Source organism: Colletes gigas, unplaced genomic scaffold (assembly GCF_013123115.1).
Source record: "Colletes gigas isolate AHSC1104 unplaced genomic scaffold, ASM1312311v1 Colletes_gigas_Sc00016, whole genome shotgun sequence".
Taxonomy (NCBI): Eukaryota; Metazoa; Arthropoda; class Insecta; order Hymenoptera; family Colletidae; genus Colletes; species Colletes gigas.
Window position 1 is genome coordinate 2,743,133 of NW_025106645.1, and position 19,968 is coordinate 2,763,100.

At 35.6% G+C, this 19,968-nt stretch overlaps 4 protein-coding genes across 6 annotated transcripts; 2 read left to right on the forward strand and 2 right to left on the reverse strand.

Moving 5' to 3' along the window:
• Positions 1 to 3,466: 3,466 nt before the first annotated feature.
• LOC122400198 (GATA zinc finger domain-containing protein 14) lies at positions 3,467 to 6,545 on the forward strand. The gene is made up of 4 exons (XM_043401532.1): positions 3,467 to 3,589; positions 4,089 to 4,275; positions 4,431 to 5,876; positions 6,257 to 6,545. The coding sequence occupies exons 1-4, from the start codon at positions 3,553 to 3,555 to the stop codon at positions 6,543 to 6,545; spliced, it is 1,959 nt and encodes a 652-aa protein (XP_043257467.1). The 5' UTR covers positions 3,467 to 3,552.
• Positions 6,546 to 7,783: 1,238 nt separating this feature from the next.
• On the forward strand, positions 7,784 to 10,172 carry LOC122400227 (holocytochrome c-type synthase). 2 transcript variants are annotated; one of them, XM_043401580.1, is made up of 4 exons: positions 7,784 to 8,018; positions 8,173 to 8,462; positions 8,554 to 8,909; positions 8,982 to 10,172. In XM_043401580.1, the coding sequence occupies exons 2-4, from the start codon at positions 8,238 to 8,240 to the stop codon at positions 9,217 to 9,219; spliced, it is 819 nt and encodes a 272-aa protein (XP_043257515.1). In that variant the 5' UTR covers positions 7,784 to 8,018; positions 8,173 to 8,237; the 3' UTR covers positions 9,220 to 10,172. The 2 variants fall into 2 exon arrangements, with proteins under 2 accessions (XP_043257515.1, XP_043257514.1); XM_043401579.1 differs by having other exon boundaries at positions 8,218 to 8,462.
• Positions 10,173 to 10,339: 167 nt separating this feature from the next.
• On the reverse strand, positions 10,340 to 12,795 carry LOC122400229 (probable histone-lysine N-methyltransferase set-23). The gene has a single exon (XM_043401581.1). It carries the CDS (start codon positions 12,675 to 12,677, stop codon positions 11,913 to 11,915), a length of 765 nt encoding a protein of 254 aa, XP_043257516.1. The 5' UTR covers positions 12,678 to 12,795; the 3' UTR covers positions 10,340 to 11,912.
• LOC122400221 (traB domain-containing protein) lies at positions 12,530 to 16,011 on the reverse strand. Of its 2 annotated transcripts, XM_043401570.1 has the most exons (8): positions 15,560 to 16,011; positions 14,857 to 15,122; positions 14,141 to 14,352; positions 13,764 to 13,878; positions 13,545 to 13,681; positions 13,054 to 13,463; positions 12,830 to 12,983; positions 12,530 to 12,718 (listed from the first exon to the last, which is right to left on the reverse strand). In XM_043401570.1, the coding sequence occupies exons 2-8, from the start codon at positions 15,113 to 15,115 to the stop codon at positions 12,671 to 12,673; spliced, it is 1,335 nt and encodes a 444-aa protein (XP_043257505.1). In that variant the 5' UTR covers positions 15,116 to 15,122; positions 15,560 to 16,011; the 3' UTR covers positions 12,530 to 12,670. The 2 variants fall into 2 exon arrangements, with proteins under 2 accessions (XP_043257505.1, XP_043257506.1); XM_043401571.1 differs by lacking the exons at positions 14,857 to 15,122; positions 15,560 to 16,011 and adding an exon at positions 14,488 to 14,571.
• Between the last annotated feature and the right edge of the window lie 3,957 nt (positions 16,012 to 19,968).

Consider the following 19,968-nt stretch of genomic DNA (forward strand, 5'->3'; position numbering starts at 1 on the left):
CGCTCACGTTAGAACGGCGATAGCCTAAAGCAATCCCTAACGTGTACCAACGACGAGCGGTGTTTTAACAGCTCGACAATTATGACAAACGGAACACCCGATTGTGCAACCGAAATTAACACGAAAGGTCAATGACTCTGGCCGAGCTGCGACCAACGTCTTAATTAAAAGGAATATGATCAAATTTCAGATTGTTTCGACATCTGAAATTTTCTATCGTTCTTCTTTAAACGAACGAAATCTGATGCGGCTCGTTTCAAATCAGAATTCATTTGCGTATTGTTCGGTCGATTGCGATTGCCCAATTAAATGCGCCCGCTTATCAAACGCGAAATCGATTCGTAGTTACCGTAGCTGTGTACCTTTCGCCTACGAAATTCCTGACAAATATCGCGACAGAGCGCAGTTTGCCAGCGATGGAATCTTCGAGGAAGAATTTCAGCTCTCTCGAACGATCTCTCGAGCCAACCTTTTCCAAACAACGAGACGCCAAATTCCTCTAACAATATGCAGTGGGGGCACGAGGCTGGAGTGGGACTTTCTGGTCAGGTTGAAAACCCTGACGAAGCTGATGTTCTCCTACATCTGGGCTACTACCTTCGCGGTAACCAGATACGAAGAATTTCTGCGAAGTTTGGAGGATCAAATCCACGTGGGGACCCTGTACCAATACTTTTACTACGAATTTATTTCATTAACTTGTTAAAGATACAAACGTCGACCGAAATACCGACGCGATTGTAATTTTCTCTTCTTCGTTCTAGCGAGTATGGTCATTGGAGAAAATAAATAAATTTGACGAAATTGAAGACGGCTGGTAGATACGTCGGTGACTTGGCTCCCCACTTAGCATCGAGATACGTGACTCGTAGGTGCAAATATCGTGGCCATCTACGAACAAGCCGAAGACAACTTTCGCCCTCCAAGGCTGAGAAGATTCCTTGTCGCGGGCACATCGCGTTTAATAGAGACAGACGGTCATTGAAAAATAGAATGGCCCTCGTTAATTAACCGTTACGAGGCGCATACACACGATTACGAAATACGGCTGTTCCAACGGACGCATCCCCGGCTACAACCGAATGGAAAAAGAATAAATGTGGACGTGGTCGAGCAAGTCTGCCTTGCGAAGGCTAACTACGAGTCTTTCTTTTTACGCAGAATACCAAACACCCTGACCGTTACGCTCCAAAGGGTAAAGGACTCTCATCGTACTATTGCATCTGAGGACATTTTCTCGTAGGTCTTTTCTTTCTGTCTATAGTGTTCCAGGGACTAGACCCGGATTCTGTATCGACGAGGATAATCATCGATTCGGATGATTCTTGGTACTTACGAAGCAATTTAAAGCAACACCTCTAACTGAGGCCTTACGTAACCTGGTTTTAACATCTACGATTCGTAAACGTACCGGAACCTTTTTCTCTCTTTCTCCCGTAGCGTTACACGCAGGGTAAACAACGTACCGCCAGGATACAAGGCAGACGAGATTGCGAAATTTCGATTGTCGAGGTACGACCTCGATCTTCGTAGAATAGTCGTACCACGTGACTACGCCCTCCCCCCTGTGTTTCCTTTCTGCGTTTTACCTTCGATGCACAGTGTAATCGATCGTATTCGATCTACCGCGTATAACCATAAAGAATGCTCCTGAATGATGTTCACGTTGCGGAACAAATCCGCCTTTTTCGCCCATAAAATTTTCATGACCGTAACGTTAATAGTAATTACTTTACGCGATACGATAGCCCGAATAATAGCGAAATAACCTTTATCAAAAATATCGATCGCTAAGTTTATTCCGCCCAAAAGCATTTTCTCTAATTTTATTACTTCCGTATCAGTCGTGGCTCTACTATCCTCTGCTTTGATATCAGTTTAAGTTACAAATAGCGTTTTTTTCTATTTAGGTTGCAACAAACTCTGGCCATTTATCTTTGGAACGTGGAGTCCAACGTTTGATTAGTGAATCCTGCAAGTAGATCTCCGTACAGCCTAATCAGGCTGACGCAGAGTCCAAGCTATTGGAATGCAACACAGCACTCCCTGGATGCGCCTTTTAGAGTGCAACTAGTCTCGATCTCCCTGGCAAAGGGCACGGGACGACCGGTCACGGCAAACTTAAGATGCCACGTTTCGTACATATGTTACTAAAACGTGATCCGGACGTCGCGTCGTGAGCTTCAATCGTACCGACTGATCGAACGAACCCCGATGTTAGATCTCTATCGATCTTGAACTCTAAAACAAGTCCTCAGTCATGTTTTTTCCAAGCTGTGTCGTCTTCCCCGGCATTTTTATCAAATTCAAATGACTTGCTATATTTAGATACTTTCTAAAACGATTTAAATGTCAACGATATTTTGAGCCAAAGCTTGACGATTCTTTATCGCTTGTTTTTGTTCTTACGAAGGAATAATTGAATTTAAGTAAAAATTAGTAGACAGTGTACAGTAAGGAGCATAATTGAACGAATAAAAATAATCGATTTTTTAGTTTAAAATTACCAGACAGCCTCATTAATAAAACGCGATATTTTTACTGTCTCCGGCTAGGAGACTGACCATTTGTCATCCGTTAGAGATTATCGCGAAACAGATTTGTCATGGGAACAAGTACACCTTAAGGTTTAATGTCGCCTCTAACTCGGGTTTAAAGATCAGCCAGGATCTCAAAGATCAGAACTCTGGTACAGGTCAATCTTAGCGCAACTCCTCTCTTATCACGTCGAAAATAAGACAAACAATTTCACTGTACTATAGGGTTTTCCAACAGGTAATAAAAATTTATCTATTGAAATTTTATAAAATAGAATGCCTATCGCGTTGAATTATATTCAGTATTTAGCATTTAACAGAATTCTTCGTAAACAAACTGATTAAGAATCGAAGTATTGCTTGTTTCTATAATTATAATTTGAATATAAATTTTTAGATAAAATTTGATATTTTGAAGATAAATTTTTGCAATTTTTTCAGATTCTCCTAGACGCGAAAACACTTCCGCCAAAGGTTTGGACTACCACCTTAAAACAGACCGAGAGGCGATTATAGTAAAAGACCGCAAAAACTCGAGACCATAATAATTGTAGGCGCAAATTGCCCAGAAGGCCTCCCCGCCCCCACTTTCCTCGACAGTTTCTCTGGTGGTAAAATGTAACCACACGCGCGTTCGCGCAGCCACACATACAGAGAGAGAGGAACGATCAGAGTCATGAAATAGCAGAGAACTCATCTTCCAGCAAGTACCATCTGCCGTTGACTTAGCCGACGATCGAGCTCGAGAGTGATGTAACGAAGCGTTACGTCCTCTACCCCCATCACACGTGTAAGTACCTTCTCCTGGAAGGAGCACGGGAGCCCCCTACCTTCGCGGGCCCCAGAGCCATCCTCCCAGAAACCGTTTCCCGCTGGGCATCCTCTTCTCAGTCGAGACGTTCTCCTCGACACCGCAGTCGCCACGAAGAATCCCTTCGCGAAGGTAACACGGGAGTTACAGTGTAATCTTTCCTACGACAAAGAGCAAACACAGTGTAAAACCTATTACGAGACCATGGAAGCCGTAGGACGACGTTTCATCCTCCTCTGGGGTACGTTTCAGTTTTCGAACCGTCGGACAAAACACTCGATACAGTGATCGATTGGTCAACAGCATTATTAATAATTTCGGAGAATTCGTTCGATCGATTTCAACGATTTACACGCGCGCAATTTTGGAAGAGAAACCGACATAGTTGATTTAATTAAACGTGAGAGGTACATCGATTAAACGAGGAGCGCAAGAGTACTTTCCTTTAGAATTTTCTTCTGCTCGGCGTCGACTAGCGTTCGCTGTCACGCCTTCTCAAGCAGGACACGTGGGTAGAAACTCTTTAACGGAGATATCGCGCACGCTCTTTTATGCATACGAAAAAGTCTGCGCCCGATAAAAATATAATAGTGTCTTCATAAACCATGACGAACGACTAGCCGCTGTAAATTCTCGAATGGCTTCGTGCGAATTATTGATACCGAGGCTAACTTTCGAAAGAAACTTTTCGTCGACGAAAATACAATCGGTTTTCGACTAAAAATTCTCTTTTATTACAGTAGCTGTATTGGGAACCTGCGTTCTCGGGCTTCAACGGCCACCGCCCAGGTACTCCCAACAATATATGCCGGAAACTTCCTTCACTTGTCGCAATAAGATCGTAGGAAGCTACTACGCCGACCCTGAGACCGACTGCCAAGTGTTCCACGTTTGCGTGTCCGTGTCGGGCACTATTCAGGATTACAAGTAAGCAACGGCGAAACAAAAAAAAAAGGAACCTGGTAACTCCGAGCTACTTTTGACGATCCATGTTACGATCGAAATAGACCGTTGCACGTTTCTTTATTTCGCGATAAACAATTAGGCAAATAGTAGGTATTCTGATTTCTGGTTTCCGAAAGGTTCTTGTGTCCTAACGACACCGCGTTCGACCAGGAGAGTCAAACGTGCGCTGACTGGTACGATGTGGACTGCGAGGCAGCCACCCTCTACTACGCCAGCGACAACTTCGACTTGTACAGAATCGGTTCCGGGCTGGAATCGCCGCACTACGACAGCATACGTAGCGACGCCGAGCCCCAGGATCACCTGCAGCGCAGCGAAACCAGCGATCCGGTCCGTTCGTCTGCCAATACTCTGAACAGAGTGTCCTCCACCAACTATAACGCGAACAACAATAGAGATCTGCGCGGCAGTAGCAGCGGTAACTTCTACAATAACAGAAACGGCAAGGAGGAAGATTACGAGAACGAAAAGGCGTACAAAGAAGAGATCGTTCCGGACACCAGGAAGAAAACGGGAGTAAGGAAGATCAGCAGAAAACAACAGTTCACCGACAATGGCAATAACAATTACGCCTCGTCCAGTACGTCCGCGCCTCCGTCGGTTAACAATCAGAACACTTACACTGGATTCTACAGTGGCGGGAACTACAACCAGCGAGCTAATGGATTCGTTTCCTCTACCAGTGCCAGGCCTCAAGAGAATTACAGTAGAAATCAAAACACGCAAAGATACAACGCGCCATCGTCTACGTACAGACCTAGCACGAATTATCAAGACAACTACAATTTCCAGTCTCCTAGTACAACGGCAAGAACAACCGTATACAACGCTTACAACGTAAATTCTAACTATAATCAACAGAGCACAGGCAGTTTTAGCCAGAGCACGACAGTGAAACCAACCACCTACAACAAGAATTATCAGAATTACAACAACGGCGGGCAGTTCGTGCAACCCACGACCTTGCAACCCAGCACTAATTACCAATCAAACGATTACACGAACTATCAAAGAAATTACAACAACATTCAACGTGGAAATAATAATGTTCCGTATCAATCTACGACTCCACCACCCACTATTTACGATAATACCTATAATAATAACAACAATAACAACAACAACAACAACAATAATAATAATAATAATGGCCAATTTAGAAGCGGTACATCCACAAGGCAAGACATTGCTCAGGCAACCACGAAGTATTTCCCCAGTTATGCAAGCAGCAGCTATGCACCTACCACTTACAGTCCAGCCACAAAGAAGTACATTGCTAATGACAATAGTCAAGTTCAAACCTCTGTAAGAAATAACGATAATGGACAATATTACGACAAGACTAGCCAACAAATTAAAAGTTCGTCCCAATATTATGATAGTACCAAGGCGCCAAAAAAGGCTACGCAGTACAATAATTATGAAGGCACCAATGGAAAATATTACACCGAAACCAGCACGAGTAATTACGACGTTGCAAGATCGTCCGTTGGAATCGGATTCAGTCCAGCGAGTATCAACCACTTGGCTGAATCTCCGCGATCTACCACTCCAGTGCCGAGGTATTCCAATAGCGGATAGTATGTTAAACGTTTAACCCTCGCCCAGCCGATCCTCCAGCAACACATTGCACATCTGCAGGGAAAATAGCTTAAACGGGTCATTTGTTTAATTTCACTTTAGAAAATTTCCTTGCAGAGTGTCGTACGAGTCCTCAGCTTTTACGATCGATGACCACCCCAGTACCGACCCAAAAGCGGGGAATTGCAAAAACAATGGTTATTTACGAACGCATTGTAGAGACGGGTTAAAAATGACCCAACGTCGGCTGATCGAGTGTTAATCTTTTCCAAGATCTTTTATCAAACTTACACACTTTTACCACACCGTTGATAAAAAAGTTGAAGATCCAACGAATCGAGAATCCTTTTCGTTTGTACAGGAGGATCTCCACAGCTACCACGTACAATCCCAACAATTTCAACTCGAATACCCAGAGGCCGCCGCAATCGCCAACTACTCCACGGGGAAGCACTTATGTCAGTGGATCTGCGAGGCCTTTCTCGTCTACGACGAGACTACCCGCTACCAGTACACCGCGACCGAAATCCGGAAAAAAATCTGATTACGATTACGCTTATTACGATAACACTGCGGGCCTCGAATACGACAGCCTCGACCTTGAACACGTAACCGGAAACAAAGAATCCACGAAGATCGCGAGGAATTGATTCCATTCCGTTTTTCAATTGAATCCCTCGGAAATCAATGATACGCATTCACACATTAGAAAAACCAATCTCGCCACACAAAGTTCCAAGAAACTCTGGAATAACTTCACGCGTAATAGTGGCCAGTGTATTGTCAAAATCGGCTTTCGACGACAATATAAAGAAAGAGATATTGAAAGCCGATTTTGTCGTAACGAGTAGATTACATTAGGTACATAACGATCCATTGAGATCTGACGATTATGCCTATTTCAATAGACCTCTTTTTTTCATATCTTTCTTTTTTATACAGTATTGTAGACTAAAGTATTATGTACGTGAAGCATCCATTCGCGTTAACAGTTTACAAATAAGCTAAAACGATATTCCGCCGTATATTGGTAGCATAATGTTGTCGAAATTTTATACGTTTTGTACATACTACAACGAAAGATGTTCAAATTTGTAATAATGTCTCCATTCGTATCCAAAAACATGCGGACTAAGTGTATATACTATAAGTATTTTAATTGAAACAAAAAGCACTAAACAACGTCGAGCCTTTTAATTTTTTCCCCCGTTGCGTTTCAACGTTCCTATCAGAGATTCCTATTTAACGTGTACTAAATCTATCCGAATCTTAATCCGTGTATTTTTTAATACACAGATACCCATATATTTACAATGCTGTGAAGAATTATTAACTCAACCATATTTCTACATTTTTCATAACATTGAAACAAAAGTTAAAGGAACCATGTGTGTTTTTTCATTTACAACTAATGTAATGCAGTAATTTAAATTTGTTGTGCTAGGTCTCATACATTAGTACATAAATGAGTTAACAGTCAAGTTGTTTAAATATCGCCACCTAGCGTTTGAACCGCCTGATAACAAAAATATATTTTAGGAATTAACACTATGCTTTAGGTATTTCCCCACAAAACAGTCGTAGGAGAACTGATATGAACTACTACAGTTAAATTCAACAACTTATGCATTTACCTATAACAATAATAAAACATTCCACAAAATACAATCTCAGTCTTCCAAAGCGCGAACGCCGACTAACTAACTTGGCGTCGCTTTTTCGTATCAAAACTTTCACGCGGCAAAAAGACTTGCGCGGTCGTCATGCGCACTAAATTATATGGCGCATTCTTAACATGCATAAAAGCGTGCATGCATGTAGCAACTGCTAAAATATCATGGAGGAGAAGGGGAATACCCCTCAATTCTCCTCAAATGGAACGAATCAATGGACCTGAATGGACCTTTATGTATATTACTAAACTATCTATATAGCCTCATGCTGAGAAGAATTCGGAATTGAGGTGTTCCAATTCTTCAAAATGCATTACATTTAATTTGTGACGTATTTTCATCATTTGTGATTATTGAAATGCATTGATACACATCGTAACGATATTTAAAATATATTGATAAACAAATAGAATCTTCTAAACAACGAAATAACTTATAGATTAATTGCGTGTAAGTATTATTAACAAAAAATTATATTGTTGTTTCTTGTGATCGTACGTCTACTATAGCGGCATTAAAATAGAAGTATTAAATGTAATATCACAACATTCAGGTTATTGCATAATCTATTTATAGGTTATTACTTTAAGGTTAATTATTTCAGTCTTTTAAATGAAAAGAAGAATATAATAGTGAACGTATATTATAGAAATTACAAGGACAAACGCAATGGGCAATGTACTAACTTCTGCAGTGTCAGCAGCTGATGTAATTATAACAGTACCTCAGCAAGAGATTTCAAAATCTATATACCACCATGGTACAAATAAATTTGAAGGAGAACCTCCGCCTGAGTGTCCTATGCACAAACCAGCTAAAAAAGAATCTCCTAAATATACTAGCGAATGTCCAGTAGATCACACGCGTGAAGATGAAATTAATCCCCTCAACATGGTTTGTATAATCAACATTTAAGTTTTTTGCATCAGAATTAATTATTGTTTACAATGAAAATTATTATTAAATGAGAATTCCATTATAACAGATGCCTGCTGCCAATCAACAACCAGCACCAGATCAGCCTTTCCCATTGCCCACCGCCAGACAAGTCTCGTCAATACCAAAAGCAACAGAAAACAAGGAATTTTGGGTATATCCCTCTCAACAAATGTTTTGGAATGCAATGTTAAGGAAAGGCTGGCGTTGGAAAAACGATGATATTTCACCAAAGGACATGGACGATATAATAAAAATTCATAATGCCAACAATGAGCAAGCATGGCGAGAAGTTCTTAAGTGGGAAGCACTTCATGCTAGAGAATGTGATTCTCCAAAGCTCCGCAGCTTTGGAGGTAAAGCTTCTCATTATTCACCACGCGCACGCATTCGATATTGGATGGGGTAAATTATTTTTTTGTATAAGATGTAGAGATAATTATTCATTAAATATTACATAAATAAATATACTTTTAGGTATGAATTGCCATTTGATCGTCACGATTGGATTGTAGACAGATGCGGGAAAAACGTAAGATACGTTATAGATTATTATGATGGTGGTCAGGTAGATGAAAAGTACACATTTGCCTTACTTGATGTAAGACCTGCTATGGACTCTTTAGAAAATATTTGGGATCGTATGAGAGTAGCGTGGTTGCGCTGGAAATATTGTAATGAATCAGAGAAATCTGAGTGCAACAAAACGCAATGAAAAGAGAAATTAGAAATTAGATAGAATTAAAAAATATTAGCTTCCTCATTAGATGCTCATCTTATAAATTTGAGGACATTGGATGGGACAATTTCTGTCAAAGAATGTACAGTTTTTAAAAGACAGAGGAAAAATTGTAATTGTAGTAAAACCAAAGAGATTTATTCATATTTAAACAAAATATATGCATTCAATTGCTTACGATATTTTTGAGTACTTATACAACAAAAAATATATTCAGCCTTGGAAGAAAAATTGACTGCCAACAGCAATATTATCTTATAAACAATTTCAAAAATCCTTCGAAAATACGTTAATAAATATAACGTACTGCATATAACAAATTACAATATCAACTTTTCTAAGAACAGTATTAAAGTGATAATAGATTCACCTCTTTTTACGTTGCTTCTAATACAACTGCACTTCAATTTGATCTCAAAAAATGATGCAATTTATCAAACCGACACGTATATTATTTGTAACATATTGCAATTATAATGTTCGTGATGAAGTAGTTAAAAATATTGTATTTTTAAAAACCGTTGCTTTAAACATTGATAAAACAATTAATCAGAGTTAAATAAAAAATTTCTCACGAATGTGTCCAAAACATACGTATATGAATACATGTTTAATAAGATCACTGTAAAAGTCGTCCGAGCTTGGAGAAATGAATAGTAAAAATTGAATTAACATCTATAACGAAATTTGGGAATTTAAAGACTTTATATTGTGTGAAATTATATTCATCTAAAAGTGCAAACAAAATTGTAACAATTCATTTTTAATATAACAATGAAACTCACTAGAATCACATGAGGACTTAGTTTGATTAAAAGATTGATATATAAAATTTGTAAGTTCCTTCTTTAAAATTTGGGCACTGTAAATAATATTTATAAAATGAATTATAAAACACTCTGTATTAAACGATACCCATTAAACCATTATTCGACATATATTGTATAAATATGTATATATTGCATCATTATATAATACATAAGTAATATACATTGATTATTACACAAATATTTGATACATATATAACACTGAATTTTAAATCGGTATATATATATGTAACAATGACATTACATCATTAGGAAATTATATCAATTAGAGTATTTAATATTTTTATCTCTAATATTAACTTTACCCTGCCCTTATTTTAAATTTAATTTCCTAGAGAACATTCATTTATACACTATACCCCTACATAAAATTCGATTCGTAGATTTTGCAGCTACAACTCAAAGAAACTTGAAATTATGGTAATTTCGCTCAAATTTACAATAGCACGTAAAATATTTCCATAATAAAACATAGATAATATTTGAAATCATAGAAACTATTTTAGATATAATTATTTTGATCGATAAAAACTGATATCAGAAAAATTTTTAATGGAAATCTCGCTTCCTGTGTTAAAATCATATCCTACTGTTTGGAGAGAAACGGTTTATTTTGATATTATCAATAGTAGTTACAATCGTCGCAACGGATGAATTTGTATTATCGTAAATTATCCGATCCTTAATACTATGGACAATTCCCATGTTTGCTTTTGCAATGTTCTTTAAAAATTACTACAAAATGAATAATGGCTACATCTGTATAAATATCCTTTATAGTTCTTAATATCAGTTTAAATGAACACACAAATGGACTGTAATAAAAAATGTAATTGCCATGATTGGTTGAAGTAGTATAATTTGTGTTTAATATTTACAATTCCATATAAATTAGGAAAAAATTAAAATTTCTCTGTACAATTGGCACATTAATTGTCTATATTCTATAATAAATGTCAAAGCTTTTATTCAATAGTCAACTATTCTTTTTCACTAAATACAAATATATTTTAACGTGCTAACTTGTATGAAAATAAACGAGGGTGCAATTGATATTTTATACCTTCATACTGCTTGTTCAATCGATAACTAACATACAAAGCGATAAATTAATATACAAATTATGAAATCAAGAATGCATACACATAAGTATGTATTCTTGACTAAGATAGTAGTCTTGAACTACAATTAATTAAATGTCTCTACAGGGTGTCCCGTAGCATGTAGGACCCACTTCAGGATTAGATTCTACACGTGAAAGCAATAAAAAGAGGTCATATAAACATACGCCCTATTCGACTTCATTTTCGAGTTATGGCGAGTTTCTTCCTTAATACACCGTATTTGTTCACCTTTACACAAATGTTCAAAATGAGCTCCTTGCATCTGAACATAGGCCTCGAGACGTTTTATCATTACCTGCTTTATCCTTTCCGTTTGTTCAGGAATTGTTCGAATTTTATGAAAGCCTTGTACAATTCGTCATAGTGCGAAAACAAGGTCGAATAGGACGTATGTTTATATGAACTTTTTTTGTTTTCATCTGCAGATTCTAGTCCTTAAGTGGGTTCCACATGTTACGGGACACCCAGTATATTAGAACTTCTTACAAAGCAGCAACCAGGCATAGTGCCAATTGTATTACGACAAAAACGCTATTATGAATTTCTACTTTTCCAAAATCTTGCAATTAATTAAAGTAATCATTCGAAATTCTGCAATTTTTAGTGAATTATTTCGATGTGACATTATGATTTATTCTTCCAAAATTTATCAGAGTATTGTGATGTCAAGGTAAGACATACTTATCTCAATGAGACACTCCGTGTTTACTTAATGTTTCTAAATAGAACTATGTGGCAAATAGCCAAAACAATTATTGGAACCACAAAGACAGAGCGTGTCACTGAAATCATGGACGGAATTTGCAACTCCACCAGCATAGTTAAAAGTTATTTCCTCGTTGATTTCTATGTCTCTAGATGCAAACAAACATAATCGAGGCACTACTCCCTCAACCCTGACAGGTACGAGATTAACGTTCGGTTCACAGCTGTGATTAGAGTACCGTCCAATATTACCAAAATATTCTGGATCTATACACGTGACGATAATTCGATCTCCAATATGTTCGGAAACCACAAGAACGTAATTCATACCAGTTTTATTTGCTTCGACTCTGCGACGTGCTTCTTCGATACCTATTGCCTCACCGGCATATTCGCAAATAAATTGACCTTTTTTGATTAATTTAGTTGTGAACAGACCGAGTCCTTTTTCACCAACTCCTGACACAGTTAAACAATCCAAAGGTCCATTCTGAATCACTCTATTACCACAATTTTCTCTACATGTACAATGAGAGTTGCATTCAATTATTGGCCCTGTTAATTTTTCATCTAATATCCGACCATTAATATAATTAGGGGAACCGCGTGTACATGAACAATCAGAGCACTTAACTACACAAGAACAACCTAGCGAGTACTCTGATTCAAAATCTTCTATGTCTACACCTGGACCTGGTATATTATTTACTACATACATAACATTTGGTACTGTATGCTCGTATTTATCTGCACAAGCAGTTACCTCCATGCTTACCATAATTTTACATCAACAAAAAACCCAAAGAAATTTGATAGTGTCTTTAGGAATGGGCAGCACAAAATAAAGGAGAAATTTGGTTTTCGATAAAAATTTGTTATACCAGGAGTCCTAGAAATAAAATTCCAAACAGTCTACTTTTCGCCACTGACCTTTAATAGTCCTTCGGCCGACGATCTGATAGATTGTAACGTAATACCAGAAGGTAATGGTAAAATTTTATATCCCACGTAAACTACTGCACTCAATAGAGAGGTCTTAAGAATAAATTTCAATATTTTGCTTGATAATGATGGGGGAGGCACACTGTAAAGGAAAAGGAGGTACAATTTTATATCTACAGTATTCGTCTAGGTAACTATATTTAAAAAAGTACCTTATAATGGGCACTATGTCAAATGGCTGCAATTTTCCCCAATTTTTCATAATTCCTGGAGTGTGACCTATTCCAACAATTCCTACAACTCTAGGTGATATTACCCCATTTGGAGTACATCGAGGCATACATGCTACTTGAAGTGTGTATGTAAGATACAGATCTCTTTCCGTTATAAATACTTGCTCTATTGATGGATACTGTTGTTTTAATTGAGCAATCACATCATTTAATAGACTTCGTTGCTTCCAAATCTCAACATATTCTTTATTAATATCCCCTTTTAAATTTATCAATTGCCATCCAAGCTTTATAGTTTGCCACCAAGATAATAATTTTAATACACGTTGAAATGTTATTTCAATGGGCCTGTCACCCAAATGCACAATACAATTTGGTACTTTCCTTGCCTAAAAGAATATTATGGAGTTTATAATTATTTCATAATGATTAAATGATCCCTGAATTCTAACCTATCTATTCTAATTTACCTCTTCAAATGCTCTACGAAATTCACCACCAGGTGCCACTCCAAGTTCCTTAGTAATTTGGGCTACCATTCTCAATAACAAGATATGTAACAATCCACTATAAAGTCCATATTCCTTTAGTGTTTCAACAATACATTCTATAAAATAAATATTTATGAATGTTCTAACAAACAACAAAAGTAACTGTCAATATTTAAATAAGAAATACCAAACACTCACGATAAGTTAGATTCTTAGTATAGCGATACAAGACTTCCTCATTAAGTTGTAATATACCAATTCTGTCTTTGCATAATTCAACCACAACTATATGAGGCTGTACAGCTTGAATTATCTTTTAATTATAAAAGGATACATTTTTAACTGTTCTCATATTTCAAAATTAGCGAACAAACTGATTTAGAAATACAAAGGTCATTCTAAATCTTTTGCATTATACAATTTGTAATAATTAGGAATCAGTAATAAATAGTTTATTGAATTTGAAATATTAAAATGAATTAATAATATACTAAATGTAAAAAATCTTAAACCTTCAAAAATAACCCTTGTATTTCGTCCTATATTTACAAAATTATAAAATGCTGTTTATTTACCATTGAGACATCATTTTGGCTTTCAATACTAAAATGTGCTGTTCCTACTAAATACAATTTTGCTCCCTCCGGTGTAGTAAGTAATGTCACTGTTTCTGGTAACCTTTCGTCTATACTAGCGTCATATTCATTTTGATTTGACACATTAGTATCAGAATTCTTATTGTCACTTTTATCGAGAGCACTGGCCCCTAATTGAGATCCAACATTTTCTAGAGCAAGAAGAATCTTTGTTCAGGCATACAATTTAATAATTCATAAATTTATAAATGTCTAACAAATATATCATTGCAAAAACACATTGTTCACAATAATCATTGTAACAGTGTTGTAACTGATAAGGATACCTCGATATTTTGATAATTTTCTTCTATTTTTGTATTGCACTGGCATTTTGAAAGCACCAATGTAAAACACTATTATTGTATTAAATTCATTCTAGAATTCAAACAATGGCCTTCTATTGATTTCATTATTACATTAGAGAGAGAAACAGTGGAACGTTGCTGTTTTGAAACCTTACAACATCAATTACTTCAAAGCACCTTTCAAAATGGCAGCACAATTATTGAAAGCTTTTTAATATTTCTAACGATTGAATACAAAAATAAGGTATCCAGAAAAACAAAATGACAGGTATGCATTTTAACTATGATTTTAAGTTCAATTAACAATAATTTCATAACTTAAGATTTATTTATTTATTTTTGTATTACCATCTTTAGTTTCTTTTTCCTCTATATCTGCAAAAGATGCCACTGTAGAAAATTGATTTCCTGATTTGAGCAAAGGATCTATATCCATTCCTATCTCATTGGCAATTAATTTTTCAGTCATATCTTGCATATCTGATTTGGATTTTACATTGAAATCATCTCTTTCATTGACTACATAATAATGTTTATCTTCTACAGACATTGGGCTTTGAGACACGATGAAGTTCGAATTGCCAAAGTTTTCATCATTTGATGACATTTTACATCTGACAATTAAAGTACGCATTATATTAGACTATTTAACATTGTTTTACTGGTTATTAGTAATTAAATTTTCTAAAAAGAAATTTCTACTTTTCCATATGGTAACTGATTAAAACAAATTATTTTTGTTGACTTTCTCTAGCATGATTATAAAATATAATTAACGCATAAAAGTGAAAATATTATGCAATGAAAAAGACAAGCTTTTACTAGATTTGTAACAAGAACTATAAAATCCTTGAGAATATCTGTCTTTCAATGATCGCATACGTTAATTGTAATCAATCACGCAACGTTTCAATAACCTCAATAAAGTAACAAACATATGGTTTAATTATTAAATGATTTATATAATCAAAATAAATCAAGATCTCTAAAAATCTTACGAACGCGACCATGAAAAATGACAATTGACACGTATTATTTTTGTTTAACTTACAAGTAAATATTGTGGAAGAAAGCTACTAATGACAGAACACAACACCACCTCCCAAAATCTTACTAGGAGTTGTCAGCAAAAAATTTCTTTCGCTCGACTGTGAAAAAAAATCCTTATCAAATTCAATCATCTGATAAAAGTAGTTAAAAGCTGTTGAGGGAAAATCAAGTTTTGCATAGTTTGACTTATTTTTCATTTATAACGATCGAAAATCACAGACGATGACACACACATAGAAAACGATCGACAATTACTGTCAACTTTAAATTATTTTTTAATATAAGTCCAATAATTTTTCTCGATACATATTACGCTTATTAATTCTGCAATTTTTTTCCTGCCTTAATATCTCGAATGATATTTATATTTGATATCTTTCTCAGTTCTGAGAGAATCAATTTCTAGATTGGTAGAGAATATTAAAGTGAAATGAAGTTTACAACTTCAAAATAAGCCCAAGCCCAGTGATGCCAGAAAAGCACCGTCGGGTGCACACTCACACATGCTAGATACGCGTACGTGAGCTCGTGGAGTTCCGGAAAGACGACAAAGGCAAACTGACGCATGCCCTCTTTCTCGATTCTCCGAAGCTGCCCGAAGTAATTTCGGACCGCTTCGTGGGAGTCGAGAGAGAAAGGCTCACATTTGCCTTCTCGCTCTTAACAACTGAAATCCGACCTCCAGTCAACGGCATACGATTTGGATTCTCGAGCCGAGATTCTCGACTGCCCAGGCATTTTTACTTTCCGACCTATGTAGGCGCACATAAGCAAAGTACCCATAATGAAAAAAAAATGTTGTAAAATTTATTTTACGGAAATACACGTTTTAAGACCTCCTGATCATATTTTAATTATTGGAAAAAAAGAAATTTTTTTTTATTCCCATGTATGAGCACACATATGTATATTATTAATACGATTGAGTATAAATAGCTAAATGAATTTAAATGAAACTTTACATTTAAGTTTTATGTTCTCATTTCAAAGTCCGGTTAGACTTTGACTATAATCAGTCCATGGATAATAATGATTATACCTCTTGTTTCATAGTTGTTCCGATATATGTATAGGCATAATGTATAAAAAATCTTTTAAATGTTTCATATAAATCTTAGGACGAATTAAATTTTATATATGTTAGACAGACGCGTAGAATGGAATTAGGAATTAAGAAATACGCAGGGTATTCGTATACATGCTTTATTCCCGTTCTTGGGCTCCTCCCGGTTGGAGGCACACCTCCCTCCGCATTCCCACTCAACCACAGGTGCCTGGTCACCAGCGCCCGCGACCGCATGGTCACGTTGGCCGCAGGACTCATCTGCAGCCAACTAGCAAACCTGCGGCCTTAGGTAAAACCCACGGCAAATATCCCATGCTCCAATCCACTCACACACACATTCATACCGGTGTTTGTTCCGCGGGGTGCTTTCGCTCCGACCTCCGGGATGCCAAGCGAGGATGCGGCCACCATCCTTCATAGGTTAATGAACTCATCCCCGCATCCCATCCCAGCGGCTGTCCCTATCCGCCACCTGGTGACGCGTCACGTAGGGGTTCACCTCCCCTGCCGCCTGGACAACCAAACGGGTGCGCGCGTTTTAAGACCCCCTGATCATGTTTTAACTATTGAAAAAAAAGAAATTTTTGTTATTATTCCTATGAACAAGCATATGTATACTGTATGTATATTATTAATACGATTGAGTATAAATACCTGATTGAATTTATACTCGATACGTGAAAAATAGATTCTGCTCATGTTGGGTATTTATGAATATTACTATTTCCGAATACGACTGTATATCTCAAATGAGAAATCTCAAATTTTCTAGCAAACCAAAATATGCAGAGTTATGAAATTATACAACAAACACAATTTTACAAGTTTTAAACATATATTATTTATTTTTTTTGCGATCCGCGCATTCATACAATTCTTACAGCTTCTTATATCTCACATAACTTTATATAAGTTGTTATCGTTTTGAGCTGCATTCAGTAAAAATAATTTTATTTAAGCAGTAATAAATGACACTCGATTTGTGCAAATCTGGAGGTATCAAAATATCTTCTATACATCATAAGGAAAACAATACTTTTTTTTCACTTCCTTCCTCTTTCAATAGTAAGTCTTAATTTTCCCTTTTTTGTTGTTCATGTTATACGTGTCCACTCTTAACAACATAGTAAATCTTTCTTTTCTGTCTTACAAGTGAAAATATTTAAGGCCGTTTTATTCCGCAACATAGGAAACCATGGTATGTTTGATCTTTCATTTGTCAACAACAAGATTACAATTGCTCGCACCTTGTGATAATTATGAAACTTACAAACAGCAATCCTACCTAAAAGTACAAACGAGTATCGTAGAATATAGAATTGTGTACTAAAATTCGATTGCTTTATTTCAATTTTAGTAATAGGATATTTCTTTTCAATTTTAATACTGAAACACCTTGTTCCAAAAGCCAGTTATGCGGGTGCACATTTCTATATTCGGTTGTACTTATCAACAGTGCATTATCCTTGACAAGAAAAGAAAACTTAGAAATTCCTTAGAAAGCCATTCTTATGCTAAGTACACATAGGTATCAATAGTTTTTATACATATAAGCTCATTATAGTTATGGAAATATTCTATCCTTTCTGCTTGCACAAATAATGCATGCGCAACCAATGGTCGATGTACTGTGTGATACTCAATCCCTGTTTTTCGACTTAAAACTATGAAGTTTGACTAGTATGCAATATTTTTATACAATAAATAAACATATATCCTATCTTCGTTAAAACTATTTGCGAATGTCGCAATGCAATAAATTTGACCAGTGTTTAGTACCCTTTATTATGATCTAAAATAAAGTGAATCATAGTTTGGAAGAAATTTTCAGTCACAGAGACTCGGTTAAATAAATAGAAAAAGAAGTAATACTTTTTGATACAATATTTTTATAGATACAATGCATACATTTTCTTCCAAACTTTCATTAATTTTTTTTTTGTTCCATATTTTTGAAAAAATTTACTAGTATATCTTCATTTTTAAAGCAAAAATACGATATAAATTAAAATAGCTTTGCAAAGAAGCTCTAAAGGAAGAGCACAAGTTTGTTTATTTATTTAATTCATTTTGGTCATTTGGCGTCGGAAGCTTCTTATCGATTCTTTATATAATTAAGGTACAGTAAAAAAATGTTTTTTTCTTGTATGAAATAAAAGGCACCAAGTTTGCCAAACATCTATAGTTTGTTCATAGGAGTTCATATCTTTCGATTCAATTAACTGTTGAACAGGTATAGCATTTTACAGTGAATTCAAACATTTTTTGCATTTATTCGTTCGTTTTGTATTGTGAGATATGATCAGACTCTGGATTTGTCTGTAAAATCAAGCAATTCATGTGATCTTACATATTAAACTTCAAATTCCTTTTAATAATATGATGTGAATATGTAAAGCTTTGTAAATGGTCTATACAGCAGTACTTTGCAATAGAAAATACAATTGGAACATTGATCCTGTACCTGAAAGAACTTGCATACAGTCATTAACAATTTTGGACAATAGTCTTTCAATATATTCACTGTAGAATATTCCGTGATAATTATCGCAAGAATAATTAACTATATATATGCACAAACTTTATTTTGGAAAACTTAAAACGTTGTATGTGATGTAAGATCACTTAAGTGCAAGTTTCCATATGAATCTTCTATGAAGGAGTGTTGCTTTAATAAGCATTTTGACATTAATTGATAACCATAATGAACAAGTTATTGGAAAAATATATAAAGCAGTACATATCAACTTCATTGAAACTTTGTACTTATTTAATGAGATATGATAGTGTGTATATAATCATTTACATTACTCAGCATATGAATCGAATACATAAGATAGTACAAGTACATAAAATATAAATATATAGTATATGAAAATATGGAGACATGGAACGAATGTTTGTGAAAATAAAAAATAACACATACAAAGTTTTAATGATCCTGTAATATGCAACAGATTATATTCCCTTTCAAAGTACACTAAAATGCTAATGGAAAAGAATATATTAAATTAGAGTAAGTCTTTTGGTGTCATATTATAAATAAAAATTAAATTCGTCTATTTGCCGTCAATTCAGCCATCATCTTGTGCAATCTTCAATGTTTAAGAAGTGGCTACAAAATATATTCACATAATTCAATTTAATTATAATAATAAATTAGTAAATATTTCATGAATGAACAGCAGCACTTTAAACGCTGTACATAAAAGAAAAATATTACGTATGTTTTCAACATTTGAAATAGCTTATATGTATGTATGTATATACATATATATATATATATATATATATAACAAAAGAAATGTGACGTGAAATTCACGATGCACACTTAATCCTAGTAC

Excerpts from the sequence above, each read along its gene's own strand:
- LOC122400229 (XM_043401581.1), bottom strand. The coding sequence starts at position 12,677 with ATGGTAAGCATGGAGGTAACTGCTTGTGCAGATAAATACGAGCATACA.
- LOC122400198 (XM_043401532.1), top strand. The coding sequence starts at position 3,553 with ATGGAAGCCGTAGGACGACGTTTCATCCTCCTCTGGG. Across the intron at positions 3,590-4,088 it reads ACGTTTCATCCTCCTCTGGG|TAGCTGTATTGGGAACCTGC; the intron begins GTACGTTTCAGT and ends CTTTTATTACAG. Across the intron at positions 4,276-4,430 it reads GGCACTATTCAGGATTACAA|GTTCTTGTGTCCTAACGACA; the intron begins GTAAGCAACGGC and ends GGTTTCCGAAAG.
- LOC122400221 (XM_043401570.1), bottom strand. The coding sequence starts at position 15,115 with ATGTCATCAAATGATGAAAACTTTGGCAATTCGAACTTCATCGTGTCT. Across the intron at positions 13,464-13,544 it reads TTCGTAGAGCATTTGAAGAG|GCAAGGAAAGTACCAAATTG; the intron begins GTAAATTAGAAT and ends ATATTCTTTTAG. Across the intron at positions 12,984-13,053 it reads GACATAGTGCCCATTATAAG|TGTGCCTCCCCCATCATTAT; the intron begins GTACTTTTTTAA and ends TTTCCTTTACAG.
- LOC122400227 (XM_043401580.1), top strand. The coding sequence starts at position 8,238 with ATGGGCAATGTACTAACTTCTGCAGTGTCAGCAGCTGATGTAATTATA. Across the intron at positions 8,463-8,553 it reads AAATTAATCCCCTCAACATG|ATGCCTGCTGCCAATCAACA; the intron begins GTTTGTATAATC and ends CCATTATAACAG. Across the intron at positions 8,910-8,981 it reads CGCATTCGATATTGGATGGG|GTATGAATTGCCATTTGATC; the intron begins GTAAATTATTTT and ends ATATACTTTTAG.